The sequence below is a fragment of the Pseudorca crassidens genome, chromosome 4 (assembly GCF_039906515.1).
Source record: "Pseudorca crassidens isolate mPseCra1 chromosome 4, mPseCra1.hap1, whole genome shotgun sequence".
Taxonomy (NCBI): Eukaryota; Metazoa; Chordata; class Mammalia; order Artiodactyla; family Delphinidae; genus Pseudorca; species Pseudorca crassidens.
Window position 1 is genome coordinate 138,450,442 of NC_090299.1, and position 23,797 is coordinate 138,474,238.

The 23,797-nt window shown below is 38.6% G+C and overlaps 1 protein-coding gene across 5 annotated transcripts in view; it reads right to left on the reverse strand.

The window, feature by feature from the left end:
• Positions 1 to 23,797, reverse strand: part of RAP1GDS1 (Rap1 GTPase-GDP dissociation stimulator 1) — a 258,664-nt gene that overhangs the window by 141,299 nt on the left and 93,568 nt on the right. The window contains exon 1 of one of the 5 annotated variants that reach the window (XM_067736914.1): positions 13,323 to 13,528. The exons of 1 other annotated variant lie outside the window; for it this stretch is intronic. In XM_067736914.1, the coding sequence (XP_067593015.1) occupies positions 13,323 to 13,326 (4 nt within the window). In that variant the 5' untranslated portion in view covers positions 13,327 to 13,528. Of the gene's footprint in view, positions 1 to 13,322; positions 13,529 to 23,797 lie in introns of those variants that run through there. 3 more of the 5 variants (XM_067736911.1, XM_067736913.1, XM_067736916.1) reach the window with 3 other exon arrangements.

Sequence of the window (23,797 nt, forward strand, 5' to 3'; positions counted from 1 at the left end):
TAATTGAATAAGTAAGTAAATTCTAGGAAAAATTTTCCAGATCACTGTAAGTAATGAGCACTTGTATATTTCAAACAATCTGTACTAGGTGCTGAAAAGATAAATTTGATCTATCCTCTCATTTAAATTCTTAGGGGGGGAGGTGTTTTCTCTTTTTCTAGAATCCAAATTATGGGGACTTCTCTGGTGGTCCAGTGGTTAAGAATCCACACCCCAGTGCTGGGGACGTGCGTTCAATCCCTGGTCGGGGAACTAAGATTCCACATGGCGTGGGGCAACTCAGTCGGCGTGCCACAACTACTGAGTGCACGTGCTCTGGAACCTGTGCACCGCAACTAGAGAAAAGCCCACGCGCCGCAACTAGAGAAGCCTGCGCGCCACAACAAAGAGCCCATGTGCTGTGACTAAAGATCCTGCATGCTGCAATGAAGACCTGACTCAAATAATAAAATTTGAACATAATTAATTAATTAAAAAAAAAGAATCCAAATTATGGCCATATCTGTTTCTATTACTCATTCTTTTATATTATTCTTTATCTACCAGTTAGAGGTTAAGCTTTTCAAAAGCAAAAAAATGTGGCTACTTGCACTCCTTATTTTGTCACTTTCTGTAATGCCTAATATGGTAATCTTGTGTTTCTCATCTGACTATGGAGCTTTACACAAACTATATAAAAGCCAGAAATGTGACACAGTGGACAGTTACTTTTTCTGGGAGCTTACCACCACCCTCCCCAAAAATGTGTTCCTACAACTAAAAGGAAATTAAGTTAATCAGCTCATATAAATTTTGTCTTTGTTCTGATTTTGCTTCTGAGGCCATCTTATAACCTTAAAGATAAACCAACATTTATATTTCTGTGAAGCATAAATACATCAATGTAAGTTTTACGTTCTTATAATGATCAGTTTCATCTTTCATAATGGAGTTACTTGAGGAATCTTAGAAGGGGAATATTTTTCAGAAGAGTTAACGAAAATAATTTTTACAACCTGACAAATCTGTTGTTAAAAAGAATCTTAGATGATGTGAGCTTCTCACAGCTTTGAAAACAGTTTTCTGTTGAAGTACGATGACTGCTGGTTATAATTTTTTCCTAACTATAAAAAACAAAACTCCACCCATAAATTCAGGGAACTTCTAGTTATTTGAAATTATTTTATACAACTATTTTTATACAGTTTTTAAAAATAATTTAAAAATTTTAAAATTATGATTTTATGTAATTCTTTTTATATAATTATTTTAAGTTCATATAATTCTTATATGTTAGAAAATACTTTCTAATACATAAGAAAATAATATTCTCTAGAAACAGTTTAGCAGTCTTATTGCACTTCGATTGCTTTTTTAAATGCCATGCCATCATTTGCCCTAGAAAATGTATTTTATGCTTGAGAGCCAAAAAAGAAAGGAAAAATACAACAGATCTTGGTTTGGGGGCTAGTAGGTCTTTATTAGGTAACTGAGCTTGAAGTTTTCCATATGATAATTTATATTAGTATGAAATGGGCATCCCCCTTCCATTTTTAATTGAAATCTATTATTTGGTTCCTATTCAATAATAATGTAATATTTTAAGGATATATAGGAAATGGGGATTTAAAGACCTGAACTAACTTGCCAAAAGGTTATACTAAATTAATTTACGGAAAAGCAGAGATTCCATCCTCTATCTCTTTGATTTCTTGTATTATTTGGTCAATTGAAAATTCAGTTTAATCATCACTGATGACCATATAATCACAGATAGTTAACTTTGCTCTTGACTAGTTGTACGATTTAATTTTCACAACAATTTCTTAATTTTAAAATAAATGTATTAATTTTCAAAAGTAATATAAGGTCAATTTTATCAGAAGTTTGAATACAATTAACTCTTTAGTAGTTCAAAAGCTATAACAGAAATTTCAGACATTGCAAATTTAAATACTTTCAAGAGTGAGAGAGTACCGAGTGAGATTTGTAGGATTTAAGATAATAGTAAGAGGGACTTCCCTGGTGGTCCAGTGGTTAAGAATCGAGCTTGCAATGCAGGGAGCACGGGTTTGATCCCTGGTAGGGGAACTAAGATCCAACATGCTGGGCGGTGAGGCCAAAACAAACAAAACAATAAAAATAAAGTGGTAAAAGAAGTGTCTTATAAAAAAAAAAGATAATAATAAGAAGTAATGAACTGGGGACCTTATACCCTGCCTAAAGGACAACTATCATTGATTGTCACCAATAGAAATATAGGTTCAGAGATCCTAAATGTTTACCTTTTCAAGAAAAGTTGGTGAAGCAGATTTTTATCAGAAATTTCCTGATTATTTAAATGTTGACAACTAATTCCAATTTCTAAAACTTCGCTAAAAAAATCCTTCCGCAGAGTATATGTGGACCATGGACTGCTGGTTTGCAAGCTCTGTTACAGACATGTCTTTCATCACTATAGGGTAAGGCTGTTAAATTAGGAGAAGACTGACCTGAATCTGTAGTGACTCTATAACTGAACAAACAAGTATTTACTGAATGCCAATAAGAAATATGAAATACTGATCAACTAAAATTATTGAATTATTGAATGTGTTATAGAAGTCTAAGAAGTAAGAGGTGTCCAGAGAACAATAAGAGGTCAGTATGAGAGGTCAGAAGTAGTTTTCATGAGCTGGACTAAGGAGAATGAATATGAAAAGTTATTCTAGAAGAAGGGGTAACATGAACAGTGGTGTCTTGGTGGTATCACTGACGAAGAATATTTAGGATAAAGGAAGATGTATTTCAGAGAGCAGTGAGAAATACAAGAGAGGTAGCAGATTTCTATGGACTTTGAAAGCTAAGCAGAGTTTAGACTTGATGTGGTCAACAGTTGAAGCAATATTAGATCTTGTGTAGGGAAGTGACATGATCAATGTGGTGTCTTAAAAAAAGATGGTCGTAGCACGTAGAAAAGACTGGAGAGCACAGTCTAGTATCAAGAGGCCAACTAAGAAATGGTCTCAGTAGTAGCTGAGGTAAGGGCCTGGACTCTAGCAATAGAAATGGGTAAAGAGTTTTCCACTATCCTATTCACCTGAATAAATCCTTGTTATTAGCTCGTTTGTGTGTGTGTGTGTGTGTGTGTGTGTGTGTGTGTGTGCCCGCCCCTGTGTGTGTGCACTTTTTTTCATTAACAGATTGGAGCTGGCCTAGTATAATGAACAGAACACTAGTTAAGGAGTTAGGAAATAAGGGTTCTAGATCTGACACTGACCCTAACTGAATGTGTGAAATTGGGCATGCCTCTTAATCTCACTGAGCCTCAGCTCCATAATCTGGACAGAAAGAGACAGAGCCAGATAGACGTCATTGTTTGAGGCCCTGGGTCTTACAATTCCGAAAACTAACAATCTGAAGTATTCAGATAAAAGTGTAATCTCTGGTTTCTTTTGAAAAGTCTGAAAATCTGGCTTCCTTGGGCCCTCATCTGTACATGGCAAAACTGGCTGGAGCTGAGTAGGGCATTCCTCTTTTAGGTTGGGCACATACTCTCTTAGTTGGCCATAGTCCCACCATTTCCTGTTGTAGCCCTTCAGTGAGGCCCAGCGTTAGTTACAATTCATCATGCTTTCATTGCTGTTTTTTATTATGGTAGAGAAACATTTTTCTAAACTTTGTCTTTTATCAAAGGTGAGAAAATGAAAGACAAAAAGACATTTTGTCAAGAAAAATCAAAGAAAGCATACATTTTTATGGAAATAAAATATTCCTTTAGATTTAATATGCAAAAGAAAAAGTGCATATGTGTGAAAAGATCACCACTTAACCCTCTTTAATCATATAGTTTCATTTGAGTTTGGAAACCCTGTTATACATGTTGGAAACCTATTGAAAAAAATATCTATGGAGTGAAATGATTAGATTCACATTTTAGAAAGAGTACTCTAGAAGCATGCAAGAACTTAAGAGGGGGAATGCTGAGAGAAAGAACATCTGTTAGACTAGTAAAGTGGTTTCAAGAGGTGAACTGACATGTTTACAGTGGAGAAAGGAGGAGAGGACTGATTCAAGCAGGTAGAACTATTAGAATTTAGGGAACCCAAAGGGTGTTGGAAGTAGAATGATTCTAGATTTTAGGAACGGCTGACTGGATAAATGGTGATACCACCAGGGAGTTACGGAATGCATAATGGAGAAAAAGTCTTGGGGAAAGGTGAGGTAGTATAGCATTACTCTAAAGCAGGAGTTGGCCAACTACGGCCCACCGCCTGTTTTTATACAACCCACGAATCAAATGGTTTCACATTTGTAAATGGTTGAAAAAAGTCAAAAGAAGAATATATTTCATAATGTGTAAATTATATGAAATTCAAATTTCAGTGTCCACAAATAGAGTTTTATTGGGACATAATTCATTCCTTTATTTATTGTCTACACCTGTGTTCACTTCACTATGACAGAGGTGAGTCGTTGAGACAGCAATCATATGTGGTACTCTCATCACTTTAAACTGTTGCTTGACGTACTACAAATTGCTGTGACACAGTTATGATTGTTCAGTGTTTCGAGTACCATGTGTATTGCCACACCACAACATTTCACTTTGACCATCACATCAAAACGAAGAAAAAAAGTATACTTCAAATATCATGCTTTTAATGTTTAAAGTGACATATGGATTATTTTGTTACTGAATGAAATGGCAAACCACTGTATCACACAATGACACTATAGCTACGCTAGAAAAATTCAAAATGTATCTATATTACCAGACTAAGTATTCATCATATTCACAATTCATAGGAAAGTAATTGTCAGAGGAATTAGAAAATACAAAACAAAGTACCTCTGGGAGGTTGAGATTGACATATATACACTACTGATACTATGTATAAAATAGATAACTAATGAGAACCTACTGTAGAGCACAGGGAACTCTACTCAATGCTCTGTGACCTAAATGGGAAGGAAATCCAAAAAAAGGGGATATATGTATACGTATAGCTGATTCTCTTTGCTGTACAGTATACACTAACACAACATTGTAAAGCAACTATACTCCAATAAAAATTTTTAAAAATAAATAAAGTACCTCATCATAGCAGAATTTCTTCACAAAAAGAAAAAGAGAAAATGAAGTTGCAAACAAACTAAGTTTCTGAGGGGCTCACTTATTAGTCAAGCAAGGAAAGCTGTTTACTCGTGGTGAGTTAATTAAACTGTATTTTGACTGTAGCAACCAAAGAAACATTTCCAGAGGGGGAAAAAACTCGTTTAAGAAAACTCTTTCAGTGAGAATAGCTACCTGAAGAGGTAAGGGCACTGGGAGCAATATCAATATTCAATTAAAAGACAAGGCAAATAATTTTAAAAAGGTTTTCCTTGGTTCTTGATAAATTAACAGATAGATATTTGTGATACTGCATAGTGTCCTTATTTTCGAGAAGTCAAGGCTGAACGTGACTGAAGAAGAGCCTCTATAAAGACTGCATAGAAGAGACAAAGATATTTTTAAAGTTGAGAAAACATTAATTCAGTACAACCTGAAGTGGAATCTATTAAGATGTGTTACATCTGATGGTGGTAAAAACATGTGAGGAACAGAAAAAGGCTTAGTTGAATAAATTTATAAAGTCTGTGAAAATAAGGTGTTTAAAGTCTATGTTTCTTCATTATATTATTAATCAGCAGGTATTTTGTGGGAAAAATATTTTAAACTAACATGTATGATTGAACCAGTAGTATCAACTTCATTCACACTCACAGATTTAACCACTGTCGGTTGTTTGTACTTTGATAAGAAATAGAAGCTGCATATCCTAACTTGCCTTACCACACAACAGCTTAAGGGCTTAGCAGTTGTACGGTTTTACAGCGATTTTTTTTTTTAGCTCAATGGTGAGACTGAAATTTCTGAACAATAAGAAGTGCCTTCAACCATTATTATCAAACAATGAATACCTTTGGAAATGATATTTTGCTGCAGATTAGATAATGTCTCCTTGAATCTGACCTGAAAGTCAAGGCAAAACAGTGCTTATATGTGAAACATACTGTGTTAAGTCATTTTGACAACATTGTTCAAATCACAAGTAACCATCAATCTGCTTTATACATTTCTTGCACTGTCAAAAGTTAAAAACAAGAAGATCTCTGTGCATATACAAATGTGCAACAGATATATTATGCAAGCTCAAACTACAGTTCCAGCAGTGTTTTTCAGACCTCACTGCAAGTGCAAAAGAAACTTCCATATATCAAAATCCATTTAACTATGCAATTGAGGAACTTCCATCTAACTTTCAGTTGGTTAATCTGCAGTGTAAACAGCATACTAAATGGAAACTATCAAGAGAATCTAAAAGAATTCTATAAATACCTTCCATACAATCAATGTGATTATTAAGATCACATGCCCATGATTGATAGCAGCATTTGGTAGTACCTGTCTGTGTGAAAACGTTTCAAAGACAAAATCAATTAAATGCCTTTACAGATCTGCATTAACAAATGAACAACTGCAATCAATTTTGATGATAGGGTAACTGGAAGTCCCAATTAAAGGAAACTGCTATCTCAAAAAAGGAATTACAATCTTTTCATTCGGAGACCTGTATTTTACAATCATGTTCAATTCATGTTATATTTTGAATTTAGTCAATAAAAATTTTGTGGATATTTGCTTTTTCTCATATATAGTTTCACTCTTATCTATGTAATATCCTTGATTTTGCCTCTCGGCCTACAGGGCCTAAAATACTTTCCATCTGGCCCTTTATGTAAAAAGTTTGCAGACCTCTGCTTTATGGTGATGCTATTCAAAGTGCGGCATCGTCTGGGAAATGTCTTGACAAGGCAAATTCTTGGCCCATCTCACACCTACTGAATCAGAATTTCTGAGGGTGAGCCCAGTAATTTTTCTTTTTTAACAAGCTTACAGGTGATTCTTATGCAAGCTAAAGTGTGAGAATCAATGCTCTCAAACAGGATTTTAGAGACTTAGTTCTGTCCCCTTGGATAAATTATTTAATTCTTTGAGTAAATAAAATGGGGATAGTGTCCCCCACTTCACAGAACTGTTGAAGGGATTAAAACTATTTAAAAAAATATAAAAAAATGTAAAGTTTAACATGATTACTGACATCAATAATTCTTAATAAATGGTAATAAATGATAATTATTACTTCGAAGGTGTACTGGGGCCTCCTTGCACCAGCTCATGAGATAATGATAATTAAATTTTTCAGAATTTTGTGAGGCAATTATTAAAATAGCCATTATCAGAAATTTTATAAACTTAAAATTAAATAAGTTATATTAAAACAAAGTTATTAATAGTCAAAACTTATCACTACTTAATTACTTTACTACCTTTTATTATTATCTGTGCTCATGAGGCTATTATGTCTGTATGGTTGGTATATTATATAATGGTGGGCTGCATCTCACTTCTTCCCAACTATGCATTCACAGGAAATCAACCACCACAATCAGAGCTTTTTTGGAGAAAGGCTTCTGGCAAAACGTTAATCAACACATCTCTGGTTATCATTATTAAAAATTACATAATGAATTCAGTTTTGAACTCAATGAGTTTGAACTGACTATGCATGTAGGGATGGATGTCTAACCGTCTACTAGATAAAAAGATAGAGCCCAGATATATATATTTTAGGCATCAGTAGCATATAGACAGTAGTTGAAGCCATAAACATGGACAAAATTGAGCAAAACAGCCTTTAGAGAAGGGGTCAGATATAGAACCCATATGGAAAAAGTTAATTTTGTGAACAAAAAGTCAGAAGGACTTTAGAATTTATAAGTATAGCCAATTATGGCTAGCAGCTCAATTTAACTACTCCCATTTATCACTATCCTAATTCTTAGTTTTAACTCCTGGAACGCTTCTACCGACAAAAGTTGTATAAATAGATGTACTGAGAGAATTACATTACTCTGCAATTTGAATTCAGCATCCATATCTTAGCCAGCAGGGGTAATGGTATTTTAGGCCATGTATTTAGACAAGTCTAACAAATTGGTTCATACTCAGAAGTTTCTACCTCAAGGAGACATTGCCCTTCGAACAATAAAGAAAAACAAGTTATATAGGGATGATTATAACACACTTAAGACATCAATGATATTGAGTATATTTCAAAGTTTAGTTTCAAAGAATTGCAGAATTTTAGAACCAAAATAGACTTTATAACCTATTCTGATACCTTAATTTTTTTTGGCCCTTCTCTCCATAAGAAAGAGCTGTTTGTCAAGTTAAATGTCTAGGAAAGCATTTTAAATTAAATTTTTTCCTTATTAGTTATCTGAACATCTGATTATCTAAAATTAACATGGAGTTCCCAAAGGAGATGATCTTCCTTCTCCATCCCTCCTGATGTTCATGAGGGGATATTAAAAATTTACATAATTCTTTACGGCTGTTGTTGGTGCCTCTGATAACTGCAGAATCGCCAAGTTCAGTTCAGCTGATTTGGAATCTCTGGAGAGAGCAATCACACTATTTCCCTAAAGGCACCTAGAAACTCCAACATTCCACTGTGAAAATTAAAACTCTATGGTTCTCAAAATGAATTAAGGCTATTATAACTTTCCAAATAGTAGCACTAGAGACTTCAGAAAATATGACTCTGCCAAGGATAATGAATCTAGCTCTCTCCCGTATGAAAAAAAAAAAAGTGGGCATATACAAAATAGGTATAAAGCCAATAAGAAAAATTACTGAACTAGTCAATATATAATCTATGCTCTTCTAAAATAATAAATTTTAGTGATTATCAGCTTATAAAAATATTTTATTGCTCTACCTTGACTTATAAAGAATAAGCAAAAGTACCAATTTTAACTATTTATCTACGAAACTATTCCAGGACTTAGAAATGCAAGCCAAAAAAAAAAAGCAAAAAAAAACAAAAAAAGACTTATGCATAAGGCTTATACATACTTACAGAGAAAAAGAAAACTCCATGAATTAAGAGTATAATTAGAGGCGAACATATAACTAGAGAAATCCCAAATTCACAAAGATGAATAATAAATAAAGTGATAAAACCATTCATTAGTAGAGTATCCTTTATGCAAACTGTCATGTAAAATTATAAAACCATTTCTAAACTCCCTCTACATGACAGATACTGCAAAAACAGAAAGTACACTATACTAAGTCACAAAGACATAAAAAATGGAATGTCAAAGAAATGTGACGCACTATGGTGAGATTACAAATTGTTCAGCAAAAAAATAGCACATGTCATTCCACGTAAAGTGAGACATTTAAAAAATGTTTAAACAAAACTATGCTTATGTACAGATATTTAAACGGGGCAAGGAATATTGCACTACTATACATAGGGAACTCTGTCTCCACTTACTCATTAGCCACTTAGCCTTTACAACTGACCTCCATAGCTATCATACCTCGTAAAGCTGCTTTTTAGAAAATACCCTAGGTAATATCCTAACCAAACCACATCAGCTTGGAGCCTTTTCTCAGTCCTATTACTCTTACTGTTCTGAAGCAACAGCCATTATTGACCATTCACTCTTGAAATCAACCATATGCCTATTCTAGTCTTTCACTCCTACCTACTACTGTCTTTTCTGGTGTCAAATCATTTCATTCTTTTTCCTTAACAATGGGGCATTCTTCAAGATTCTTACCTTGGACAAAGTTTCTTCTTTTTCTTTGTTGACTCTCATCCTCCTACCTAACTTCAAATATTATCTCAGGAAAATTGTGGATAACAACCAGATCTCTAGCTCAAATCCTCTCTTGAGAGTTAAAATAACTTAAATATTTTTTACCTAGTTTTGGTTAGTCAACTGATTTTTACTGCATAGCTCCTACATGCAAGACACTAGTGTTAGGAAATGTATTCAAAACCTAATATGAGAGTCCCTGTCATCAAGAAGCAGAGAAGCTAAAAGGCAAACTAAATAGTCCAATACATCAGGTCCAAAACTGACTATTCATTCACGTTTCCTCTTCCCGTGGATTAAACAGATATTTAAAAGATCCCACATTCTCATTATTGCCCAGGCAACAATGTATGACTGCTTTCTTAATTCCATATTCTTTATTGCAATTTTCTATTCCCATTGCCACAGGCTGGTTCAGGACAGTATATATTTTCACCCAAACTGCAACAACCACCTTCTGAATTATTCTCCAGTTTCTCATCCAATCCATCCTGCACTCAACTGACAGATTAATTTTCCTAAACCACAGATGTGCTCCATCACTTACCTATAAAAAAAGTTTAACAGTCCCTCAATAGACAAGTCAAGCCTAAAAACTTCGTCGGCTTGGCATTCAAGGTCCTCCATTATCTGTTCTTTACCTATTACAACTTTTTCATCTCTGTCACCCACTATTTCCTTACCTTTTGCTCCAGCCAAACATGGTTATTTAATCATATCCTGAAACTGTTTGAATGTTTCTATCTCTGTATCTTCCTTTATGTCATTTCTCTCCCTCTGCTCCCATCCTGATTAACAGTCTCTGTTCATTTCTACCTTTCAGAAGCTTAACCAACCATTAGATCAAATAACATCATTTTTCTGAAAACTCCTCTCCATCCTCTGAAACTATAAAATATGTTAATGTCTTTTGTATCACTCATACTTTATTTAGTTATCTGTGTATGTAGAACATTATTCCTGTTAAGATAAGAAACTTGAAAAATGTTTTATTAATTTTTATCCTCCCACAGTACATTACATATGGTTGATATTCAACAAATTATGCTGAATTTGTAAAAAAATATATACATAAAATAACAGCCATGGTCCATAAGACTACACAGGAAGTCAGTTTCCTTCACTCTCTTGTGGCGAAAAATCACTGCCACGACAATATCTTTTTAAAAAATCACTGTATTTATTTCTTGAAAAGACATTAAAAAGTGATTTTTCCCCCTACCACTAATCAGTATACCCCTTATGTACATATGAATTGTTATAATAACTTCCTTGGCTTCGAATATAACATTGCTTCCCAAGGTTTCAGTTTTACATTATAGTACGTACCTACTGATCACAAACTAAACCACTGAAAACAGCAGTGTAGAAGGAAATAGCTTGCCTGGTGGCTGCTCCAAAACCCGTACCTCTGAGACAACCCAACTTATTTTTTTTGAGAGAGAGAAGAGCAGTCATAATGTAATTATACTTCTCTGTTCCCACTTCCTTCACATCTCCAGCACCTCCATAATACCTACCAACCTAAATGTTTGTTCAGAGCCCATACTTTCAGGTTCACAAGTTGAAAATAACAGACAGGTTTCCAGTTCAACAATTAATTCACCAAAGATTTACTGAATACATACTATGTGGTAAGCACTGTAGAGGACTCAAAAATTCCTAAGACACAAATTTCATCTTCTGGAACACACGATTAAATGCACAACACACACACCTTAACAACTCCATTATAAAGCAGATTACGTAAGGGCTATAAAGCTTCCAGCAAGGTACAAACAGAATGGTAAAAGGAGAGAGAGTGCTTAATCAAAGTATATCTGACAAGCTTCAAATGAGAGATGGATTTCTGGATTTCTATTTGGAGTTTCTTTGAAATCAAGTAAAGAATTCAAGATTTTCAAGATTAATTATTTTTAAGTAAATTACTTAAGTATTTTTTCACTGGTATTGCAACAGAATGGATTTTTTCCTACTGAAAAGGTACTGATTTAACATGTAAGTTAAAATTTTAGTTAAACAGACTTTTTTTTAGCTCACCTTGAAACACGGGGAAATATATTTTATAGGCCAAACTTGTGCCTACAATTAAGAAGAAAATTTTTGTTATGTTCAAGGGAAAGACACAATGTGTCCAATAATCCGGACTAATATTTATTTAAAATTCCACTCCCAGAGAAAGACTAGATACATATAAATGGGCCACCCGATTTTTACAGAAATCTGTCAGCATACCAATAGTACATTAAAAAGGAAAAAACTGAAAAAGTGAAAATAAAATTCTGGGACCTAGATTCATTTTTCATTCATACCACCTCCTCTTGTAACAATGACCTCTTCCTCATATACGGCCAAAAGTCTGAATCAGAGTTTGGAGCCTTGAAGTAGGCTCCATCGACACCAGATACTTCTTTGAAGATTCAGAGTTGCCATGACCTAACTCTGTACGTGTTGGGCAATGTACTGACAGGTGAAAGGACCACGCTCATCTCAAGCTTAAAATAACTTGCAAGGAAGGGGTGGGAAAAGTCCGAGTTGACAGATGCCAATGTAGCAAATTTTAAAAAGAGGAAACTATGATAGACAGGAATGGAAGCAAACTGGGAACTTGCAGAAGTATGGCATTCCAAATTGCTACTATTTTTTTAAAACTTTCGTCTTTTAATTACATTACAGCATCCAAGAGACGTTTCTGCAATTACTGAACTTAACAATTAAGCAACATACTATGAAAAAAAAATTAGGTTTAAATTACATGCAGTTTTATAAAACATATTTGCTTTTAAATATCTCATCCAAAACTCTTGATATTAACGCGAAAGAACTAAAATCGGATTATGGAGATTTCGACAAGTGAAGCTGGGAAAGAATAACTAACATGTAAGTTCGGTAACATGTTACAGGCAGGTTGCAGTTTCCCTGCTACAGTAGACAGGCGAAGGAACCAAGAAAATGGGTTGAGCACAGGAATATTGCACACTGTAGCCACCCAACACTAATTCAACAGCTAGCGGGCTCTATCCATCCTCCCTCACGTTCCTCGTGGCCTCTGACAAGTCATCCTTTCAACCTATGAGACTGTCCGCTCTCCCCCACCGAAAATAATTTCCGTGCAGGTTGTAAAATCTCCCGCACAAACTACTTGCTCGCACCTCCTCGCCTTGGGATGGGCAGTCCCCAAGATGGGGAAAGGTCGCCCTGGCAGGGAAGTTACGTGAAGTGGTCTTTCTCGCGGTCCGCCCCGAGCCTCCAGCCCAGCAGCCGCGGGAGAAAGGAAGCGGGCGGCCTCCGAAGAAACCGGGATGGGGCAGCGAATGCGAGCCCGCGAGGCAGGCTCTGTGGTGCCCGAGCACCGGCTCGGGCAGGAAGAATGGAGGAGGGGAGGCGAGGCAGCGAGGTGCCCGAGAGCCGGGCGGGCGGTCCGGCCCCGCGGCCCGACCCCACCCCGCCTCGGGACCCTCCCAGCCCACGGACTCGGCGTGCGTTCCGCGTGCGCCGACTCTCCCCGGAGGAAGAGCCACTGCCTCACACCAGTGGATTTGAGAAATTCGGCAACTTTGCGCGAGAAACGCTTCCCACCCTGAAACACGCCGAGAAAGAGAAATATGTCAGGCGATGACGGGGGAGGAAGGATGACTTACCCATGGTCCTCCCAGAGGGTGAGGAGCCGGCAGGGCGAGGCGAAGGTCTCCGGTGCGGGCGGCGCGGCGCTGTGTCCTCACTCTACCTCCGCCTCTCCTGCAGCCAGGGAGGGACCCGCGGGGGGCGGCCGCCGGGGAGGAGCAGCTACTGCTGCCGCCGCTGCTGCTGCTGCTGCAGGCGGCGCGGCCGCGGCGGGGACGAACGGCGGGGGGCGGGGCGGGGTAGGGCGGGGCGGGCGGGCGCAGCCTGCGGCGGGCGCGGCTCCGCGGGCGGGAGGCGGAGGCGCCGAGCCTGCTGGAGCGGCGTCCGCCTAGACGCGCGGTCCGGGAGCGCCCCGCCCTCCCCACCGAGCATGCTCAGTGCTTCCCTTCCCCTCCACCCCGGGGCGAGAGAATCTAAACGTGCTGGTGGGCGTGTGTTTGCCGGCCGGCTGCCGCCGCCGCGGAGGAGCTTGATGGCGGCAGCTTGAGGGGCGGAGGGTGAGCCTCGGGAAAGCTGGGCGCAGGGACCGTGAGCCCGAACTATTACCATCCGGCTCGCTACCTCGACCCCACCAACCCACACCCGAAAAACGGGCCGGTGTTTATTAGGGGGCAGCCCGGGTGCACAGGCGGGAATTTCCCGAAGAAGGAAACGCTGGGCCTCCTCAGACCTGGGAGGGTGGTCGGAAAGCAAAGCGGACGTCCTGAAACAGACCTACTGGCGATGAGGCCAGTGCCTCTGGAGATAAGATACCTGGGGACGCCCGTTTTCAGAGCAGCCTGTGGGCTCGTTGGGCGGCCCTTGGGAAGGTGCTCAATATTAGCGGGACAGTTAAGACCAGTTTAAAAAGAGAAGTCCGGGCAGCGAGAGGAGTGATCGCCCCGGGATGTCCTCGGAGAGTGTGTCGTTCTCCTTCCTAGAGGAGTGCGGCCTTCCTTTCCCCGGAGGACACCTGAAAAGCCATGTAACGAGGGTGCCCTGGCCGTCGGGCTCCACCCTCCCGGGATGTGCCCAGCTGTGCCCGGCTCCGTTGGAACGCGGCCGGAACAAGGTCGCCACGGTGAGAAAATAAAAGTCCGCTGAGTCGGTGCGGCCCCGCAGGGTCCGCCGGCTGGAGTTTCCTCGGTACGCGGAGCCGCCGCCCGCTCCCGACATCCCCCTAACTGCGGGGAAAACCTGAGCCGCGCGCTCCCTTTTGAGGGCGCCCTCCCAACTGGGCATGCGCGCGGGGCGAAGGCTGGTGTTGGGTTCTCTACCCTGGGGGAGGAGGCTGGGGAAAACCTTCCATTTCTCCGCATCCTGGTCGTGGCCTGAACCCTTTCTGGTGGCTGCGGTGAGGGATCAGGTCGCTCTCCCAAGGCAGCAGCAACTGCAGTCCTGCAGGAGAAGGGGCGCCGTCAGCAGCACAACCTGTGAGAGGGAGATGCTGAATAGCTCAACGGAAATTCCTTTCCCTTTTCAACTTTTGCTCTTTCGACTCAAGTGTTGAGAAAAAGGTGCCCCCCGCCCTTCATCCGTGGCCCCTTTTAACAGTCATATCACAAGCACACAAGTCAGAATAGGCCTTGTAATGCGTTGAGCAGACAGCCGATTTTCTAAAACAAAAAGGAAACATAATAAAAAGGTTTGATAAAATAAGAAAATACAATAGAACTACAGAAGTGAAAACTGTTAGACTTTTGTGATGCCCAAGACAATCAGGCTCTTCACTCCTACTATATACTGCTTTCCTTTCTGTGATATAAGAATGCTCTTGCTTTTTGCCTCAAAATAGTCTTACAGAACAGAATTAGTTTCCTAGGGCTGCTAAGTACCACAAACTGGGTGGCTTAGGACAACAGAAATGTATTTTCTTACAGTTCTAAAGGCCAAAAGTCTGAAATCGAAGTGTGGGCAGGCCCGTGCTCACCCTGAAGGCGCTAAGGAAAGATTTCTTCCGGGCCTCCCCTAGCTTCTGGTAGGTCCTTGGCCTGTGGTACCATAACCACAGACTTCACATGGCATGTCTGTTGAAATTTTTCTTTTTTATGAGCACACCAGTCATTTTCGATTAGGGGCCCAAGTACTCTAGTATGACCTCATCTTTAATTATATCCGCAGTGACCCTATTTCCAAATAAGGTCACATTCTGAGGTACTGGAGGTTAGGACTTCAATGTATATATTTTATAGGGAACGTGAGTCAATCCATAACACATACCGATGCAAGCTACACACATACACCCCCGCACACACCACACCACGTTCCACTTTCATTTTGGACCTCGCCAGAAGACTAGACCAGCCTTGGGCCTTTGTATCGCTGCTTCTCATTTTTTGTTCCTCTCTCTTTCTTTAACCTTACATTAATCTCTTCCAGATTCTCAAGTTCATTTGCTTCGTCTTTCCTGCTACCTTCCTTTCGTAGTTATATATTACAATAATTTCTAAGAGCATCTTTTATATTTTGTTTGGGTGCATAAATTGAAACTAGCAAAAGCAGCTGAAGACGTTTTGTGACCTCCCACCTGACACTAGTTTAGGTGCCTTCTTTGCTCTGCTCGAATCCACAAGCCATCCTTTCAGCACCCCTACCAGTTAAAACCACAGGGCTGTCCAGGCAAACTGCATAGTGAATCCCAATGCACTGCTGTGTAACCATAGTGAGACCCACTACTTACTGCAACATGCAGATGTGGGCTGGTATAATGCCTACCCCTTTCACACTAGTTCCCCTCCCCTTCCTTGTCTTCTCCTGTCATAGGAATGTCACAGGAATATCTTTTTATTCAAATCTTATCTATGTGAGGCCTTCCCTAGCCATTTTATCTAAAATTTCAACACTAGCCCCACTTCCATACTTTATTTTTTCCTTACTACTTATCACTAAAATAATACATATTTTGCTTATCGGCTATCACCCCATTTAAATTTAAGCTCTGGGCTTCCCTGGTGGCGCAGTGGTTGAGAGTCCGCCTGCCGATGCAGGGGATGCGGGTTCGTGCCCCGGTCTGGGAAGATCCCACATGCCTCGGAGCGGCTGGGCCCGTGAGCCATGGCCGCTGGGCCTGCGCGTCCGGAGCCTGTGCTCCGCAACGGGAGAGGCCACAACAGTGAGAGGCCTGCGTACCGCAAAAAAAAAAAAAAAAATTAAGCTCTCCAACGGCAGGAATTTTTGTCTGCCTTATTTGCCATTATGTCCTAAGTGCCAGAACAAATGCTCACAGAGCAAATGCTCAGTAAAAATCTGTTGTATGAATGAAAGTCTTTTCATTCAGAGTTTTTGTCTTTAAAAAGCAAGAATGGTGTTAATATTCTTTTTATAAACTCTAGCACCTTACCAAGTAAAATTAGTTATGCAATAAATATTGATGATGATGATGATGACAGCTGCTATCTGTGTTGTTTCTGTCTTAAACTATGAATCTTCTAAAGAATCTTCTAAAGGGACTCGTTTTTGTACTAATCTATTCACTCATTCAGTTAATAGAGATTTATTGAGTGCCTACTACGTATCAGGCACTATAGTAGGCATTAGGGATAAAGAATAAACTATGGTCCCTGCTCTCAAAAAACTTATATATTAGAAAAATTGCTTTGATGAAACTTTCAGTCATTGATCACATAAATAGCTAGAAAATATACTCCTGATGTCAAAAGAGTTTTCCAGAATACATCTACTAGTTCTCATGCTCCAGGTTAAGCAATGCTCAGGATTTGATTAGGCCTGCTACAAAGTGAAGGAGGAAATTCTATCCAGAAATACCTATATATTCATGAAGTATCACAGATTTATTTGTGTATCAAATTATTGTGGTAGGGGGCAGGTGAAGAGAAGTATCAAGGAAAATGTTTATTAGAAAGGGTCATAAGCACTATATTTTGACAAGGTTTATAACAAAACTTACCTCATTTTTGCATGTAAACTTCAAAAGGTTAGAAGGTGCTTTAAATTCTGTAAAGGAAATGCACTGGGAGGGGCAGAGCAAGAGGAAGTAGAAAGAGAAGAGAAAGAATGTTCTTTAAAAGAAAAATAGGGAACTGATTGCCTCTTCTTCCCCATGATGTTCTGAACAGCATTTAAGGGAATCTCACTGGAGTAGTTAACTAGACTTTGCAGTGATAAAAAATGATTTGTCAGTGAACAGTCTTCTGCCTAAATTCTATAGTTTTAAAAGGCCTCAATGAGGTTAGGCTAGTCCAGGTTGAACAACTGAAATATCTTAAACCCTAGCTCACTGTAATCCTATCCCACCCCCTCCTCTCATTTACTTCCTATATTAACCATTTTCTACTTCTTATGAAATCTAAATTTTCTTTTTTCATAGTTTGTCACCTCAAATTACCAATGTCTACATATTGCAAACAATTATAGGCCTAGATTATATACATTTTTTATTTGTTTGCTTTGTTTTGTCCACAACACAGGGCATGTGGGATCTCAGTTCCCCAACCAGGGGTGGATCCTGCGCCCCCTGCATTGGAAGCGCAGAGTCTTAACCACTGGACCACCAGGGAAGTCCTATATACATTTTTCAGATGGGACGAAGCACTTTGCAATCAGTCAAGTAGTTGCTGAGCATCTCTTCTGAGCTCAGCACTGTGCTAGATGCTCTAAGAGATAGGTATAGGTATGCATCATGCAAAACAGAGTAGGAACAGTCTATTTTTAAAGTTTCTTCCTATTAGAAAATCGCCTAAATCTGTGAGCACTAACATATAAAGAACACTAGTCAAAAAAGTCAAAGATGGCTTCATAAGATGTGTATGGATAGAATTTTTCTGAAGATATTATGAGAAGAAAGGAATCTATTCCGAGAAAGAGTATGAGCTAAGGCACAGAGATGTCATATTCATAAGACCATAGAAAGGTACATGTTGAGGCATATTGGGAAATAAGATTGAAAAATGTAGTAAGAGGGACAGATTGTGAGGGCCTAAAATAGCCAAGCAAAGGAATTTGAACTTGATAAGGTAGGAAATAGGGAACCATTGAAAGTTTCTGAGAAACGGAATGTGGTGAAAACAATACAGGGGGCAGGAGAAGGAGTAGTAGATTTAAAAAAGCAATACTTACTGAGAGCACGTGACATTCTGTCTAGGAGTTAGGTACACAAGGGTGAATAAGAGGGTTTTGGCCCTCGAGGAGTACAGTGGCAGAGACACAAGTGAACAGAGTACATGCTGTAAGTAATAGGACAGGGTAGTGCGGAAGAATATAGGTAGGACATTTAACCCTGTCATGGAGAGCCTCCTGGAGAAGATGCCATTCAGCAGAGACACAATTGAACAGAGTACATGCTGTAAGTAATAGGACAGAGTAGTGCGGAAGAATATAGGTAGGACATTTAACCCTGTCATGGAGAGCCTCCTGGAGAAGATGCCATTCAGCAGAGACCTGAAGGAGGAATAGAAGTCAACCAATCAAAAGGCTTTATGTACATGGGCCTGGAAACAAGAGTTTGAATCTTTAAGGAACCTGCAAGCAGTTGGTGGCTACAGTGAGATGTGCACAGATATGGGGAAAGGGAGAAGGTCATGGAACAAAGTGGACAAGTAAGAGGGATCAAATTTTGTAGGGTCTTGATGGTTCAGGTAAGATATTGGACAGTATCCTGAGGGCAGCAGGAAGCTACTGGAGGGTTTAAAGTTTGAAAATGACATAGTTAAATTTATATTTGAGTAGTTGCAAAGTGGAAAGTGCCTAAGAATGAGGTCTAGACTAGAAGCTGGGAGACTTGCAATATTCCAAATGTGAGCTGAACTGAAATAGAAGCAGTAGGGATAGAGAGTAATGGACAGTCCTGAGAAATACTAAGGGAGTGGTATTGGCTTGGTGATTGATCAGATGTTGTTTAGGATTGTTTATTTTAAATATATAGCAGCACTAAGGGTGAGGTATTATTATCTCAGCTTTACAAATGATGAAACATGTTAAGAGAGGTTAAATAATTTAACTTAGGATCTACAACTAATACATAAAGGAAGCAGAAGTCAAATCTAAGCCTCTCTGACTCAGATCCTCACTGCAATAATGTGTTAGATAAATGTGTTGAGGGAAAATATTTTGTGCGACCTCAACAGATTAAAAATACTATGTTGTAAAATATTTTTATTTGAAGTGAGTTTCATTGTCTTTAAAATACTCTTTGTGTGCTTCTACTTCTCTGAACTTTACAAGTTTAAAAGACAGAATCTCTGTGTTACTATACTATTTGTGACTATTGAATAAAGCTACTTTTGATTAAGATAGGCTCAGTTATTCTTGAAATAATATTTGGCCTATTTTAATTTCAGTTGGCTTTGCCATTCTGTTGCATTAAAAGGGGGGTTAGAAGTTTGCTATGCATCTAGGATTCTAAACCATGACATGCAGGGATTCGTTACATTTGTATGTTTTTAGACCATTTGATAAGCATGGATAAACCTTGTTCCCTTTTCTTCCTGTAAACTTCAAATTTAACTCAGTCTTTAAAAGGTTGTTAGTGAGATATCAGCTCAGAAAGTGTCATCTCAGTCTACAGACTCCTTACTGAGTTTTGTCACCTCATTTTTTCTTTCATGTTTCATAATAATGAGAAAATCGTGCCAAAGTAAAATGAATAGGTGGCGTGAGAACATTGAGACCTGATGGCTGAGGACATTACCATGGAGGCAAAGGGAGCTCAAAACACAAGAATGCTGAGTCCTAGTCTACCTCTAACCACCTCTGTGGCAGTTAATTTTGTCTTTTGGGATAGTTCACTGTGTCTCTGAGTCTCACATTTCGTCTTTGTAAATACTGTAAATTATAATAGGTCAGTCAAGGGGAGAAAACATGAACTGTCTTGCACATTTAAGGGATATTTTCCTCATGGTGCATGGTTCTGATAGAGGCATTCAGTTCTACTACCTAAAATTATCTCCACGCTCCAGCCCACCCACCCACGTGTACATATCCTCACAAACTTGCTAGAGAAATCCTCCAAGTCTTAAAACATTTCATTCGTCCCACCCTGGACTGGCCTAAGGCAAAACTGGGAAGTAATTGAAATTAGTGTGATGCTCTTGGGATTATTTATGTGTCAAAAACTCTCATGTATCAATAACACTAACATCTAATACTAACCACGTGAGTTAGATATTTTACAGGTAAGGAAATGGAGAAACAAGATATTTTAATTAATTTGCCTAGTGTCACATGACCAATAAAAGGTAGAGCTGGAATTTGAACCAAGTCTGTTTGATTTCAAAGTCCACGCTCCTTCCATTTCATCGCATTGCCTCATGTAAACTTGTTTCCTCACCTCTAACCTCACCTCCACTGTAACACTTCATGGAAAAGAAACACCTGTATTTTATCTTACCTACTTCTCCACTCTGACTAGGTTAACTATCTGGTTCATGAATGATTTTCTTTTCAGAGTTAACAGAAGCTAATCTAGTAATCCATGCCAATAGGCTTATAACCATCCATTCCTCTGTGAAACATATGTAAGCATTTTAAGAGTGGTGTTTTAGATAAAAATAAAGTAATTCAAAAGAGGAGTTCTGATTAGATTATCTTGCTTCCTTCATATACTCTCTTTTTTCTTCATATACTTTTGTGTAGCGCAAATCACCAGCAATTGCCCATTTTCCCTACTTAGGATTTTTCCAGATCCTTTTGAAGTCTCCACCATTTCCTTTTCAGGGGTCCTCTTTTATCTACTTTAAAATTCACCTAAAGACTTCCTTAAGGAGACATATTCTAACTTAATCTCATCCAACCCTGATTAAGAAGTTCTTAGTGCTTATAAAGCTCCTATAACAAAAACTGGCTTATGCAGACTTCTGAACAGAAAAGCCTCATTAACCGGCATGTCTCTTTACCTACAGTTCACTGATAATTGATTCTCATAATGATGATCCTGAAGATTCTAAAGTATTAAAGACTGAATAAAGTTTGCTTAATGTACTTGTATTTGTTTCCCATGGCTGCTGTAACAAATTACCACAAAATTATTGGCTTAAAACATCATAGATTTATTAGCTTACAGTTCTGGAGGTCAGAAGTCCAAAATGGAGTTCACTGGGCTAAAATCAGGGTGTTAGAAGGGCTTTATCCCTTTTTGGAGGCTCTCAAGGAGCATCTGTTTCCTTGCCTTTTCTAGCTTCTCGAGGCTGCCCACATTCCTTAGCTTGTGTGCTCCTTCCAGCCTGCAATCACATTCCTTCCTCTCACTCTCCTGCCCATTTCTTTCCCTTTTAAGGGCCCTCATGATTATATTGGGCCCAGTAAAATAATCCAGGATCATCTTCCCATCTCATGCTCCGTAATTTAATCACATCAGCAAAGTCCCTTCTGCCATGGAAGGTAATATATTTTTTATTTTTTTCTTTTTCTTTTTATTGAAGTACAGTTGCTTTACAATGTTGTTAGTTTCAGGTGTATAGCAGAGTGATTCAATCCTCTCTATATGTATATCTATTCTTTTTCAGGTTCTTTTCCATTATAAGTTATTACAAGATATTGAATATAGTTCCCTGTGCTATACAGTAGGTCCTTGTTGTTTATCTGTTTTACATATAGTAGTGTATATCTGTTCATCCCAAACCCCTAATTTATCCCTCATCTCCTTTCCCCTTTGGTAACAATAAGTTTATTTTCTATGTCTTTGAATCTGTTTCTGTTTTGTAACTAAGTTCACTTGTATCATTTTTTTAATATTCCACATAGAAGTGATATCATGTTATTTGTCTTTCTCTGTCTGACTTACGTCACTTAGTATGATAATCTCTGGGTCCAAAGGTAACATATTGACAGGTTCCAGGGACTTGAACATGGATATCTTGCAGGTGGAGAGGCATTATTCTACCTACCTTGGTAGTTAATATTAAATTTATTTTGTTCCATTAAATGTATGACAATTAGCAAAAACCTATATGCATAGATGATACATATGTGATATGTATATGTGAGTGTACATGATAAATTTGTTAACTAGTTCTTTAATCATGCTGGAAAATACACTTGTAATTTTTATCTTATATATGTGTTTTAATCATTTCATGGATATACATATATTTGTCTTTCTAGATCCATTATCCAGATCCACATTTTTATGTCCTTTTTCCCTTCCTAGAATCTAGTAATAGTTCTATTGGCTTGGCCAAAAAATTTCTTCAGTTTTTAACTAAGAATAAAAGACACATTTTTCATTTTCACCAAGAACTTTATTGAACAACGTATTCACCGTTTTGATCCACTACCTTCTGCCATTTTTCAGGCAACTTCATAATTCCATCTTCCCAAAACCTTTTTATCTTTTTGAGCAAAGAACGGTTCCAGGTGCCTTTTACAGTCTTCCAGGGAATTGAAATTTTTTTCCAACAGGAGAATTTTGTAAAGATGGAAATAAATGGAAATCCCAAGGTGTAATGCCTGGTGAATATGGCGGATGAATCAGAACTTCCCGGCCACGCTGTAACAGTTTTTGCCTGGTCATCAAAGAAACATGCAGTCTTGTGTTATCCTGATGGAAGATCATGCGTTTTCTGTTGACTAATTCTGGACGCTTTTTGTCAAGTGCTGCTTTCATTTGGTCTAACTGGGAGCAGCACTTGTTGGAATTAATCGTTTGGTTTTCCAGAAGGAGCTCATAATAGAGGACTCCCTTCCAATCCCACCATATACATACATCACATTCTCTGGATGAAGACCGGCCTTTGGTGTGGTTGGTGGTGGTTCACTTCACTTGCCCCACGATCTCTCCCGTTCCACATTATTGTACAGAATCCACTTTTCATCGCCCGTCACCATTTGTTTTAAAAACAGAATGTTTTCGTTAATGTTTAAGAATCACACGCGGAAGGTTTTTGTCAAGAAGGTTTTTGAATCACACGCGGATTCACACTCTTGACAAGGTTTTTGTCAAGAAGGTTTTTGTCACTTAACTTATGTGGAACCCAAACATCTAAGAGATGTACATAACCAAGCTGGTGCAAATGGTCTTCAACGCTTGATTTGGATATTTTGAGTAGGTCAGCTATCTCCCACGTGGTATAACGTTGATTGTTCTCAATTAATATCTCGATTTGATTGCTATCAACTTCAACTGGTCTACCCGACTGTGGAGCATCGTCCAGCAAGAAATCTCCAGCATGAAACTTCTCAAGCCACTTTTGACATGTTCGATCAGTCACAGCACCTTCTCCATACACTGCACAAATCTTTTTTTGCGTTTCAGTTGCGTTTTCACCTTTCTCAAAATAACAAAGCATAATATGCCGAAAATGTTGCTTTTTTCCTTCAATCTTAAAATGGCTACACAAAATTTCACCAATTTTGATAAGTTTTTTTTTAAATGTGCTCTGATATGACAGCTGTCACATACAATCTAACAAAATTGTTTCTAATGAAGTTAAAGACAACTACTAGAGCCATCTTATGGAAAAAAACCGAACGAACTTTTCGGCTAACACAAAATGTACATTTTCAACAAACATCATTGATTAAGTTGACTCATATTCCTGAAGTAATCAGACTTGAACCA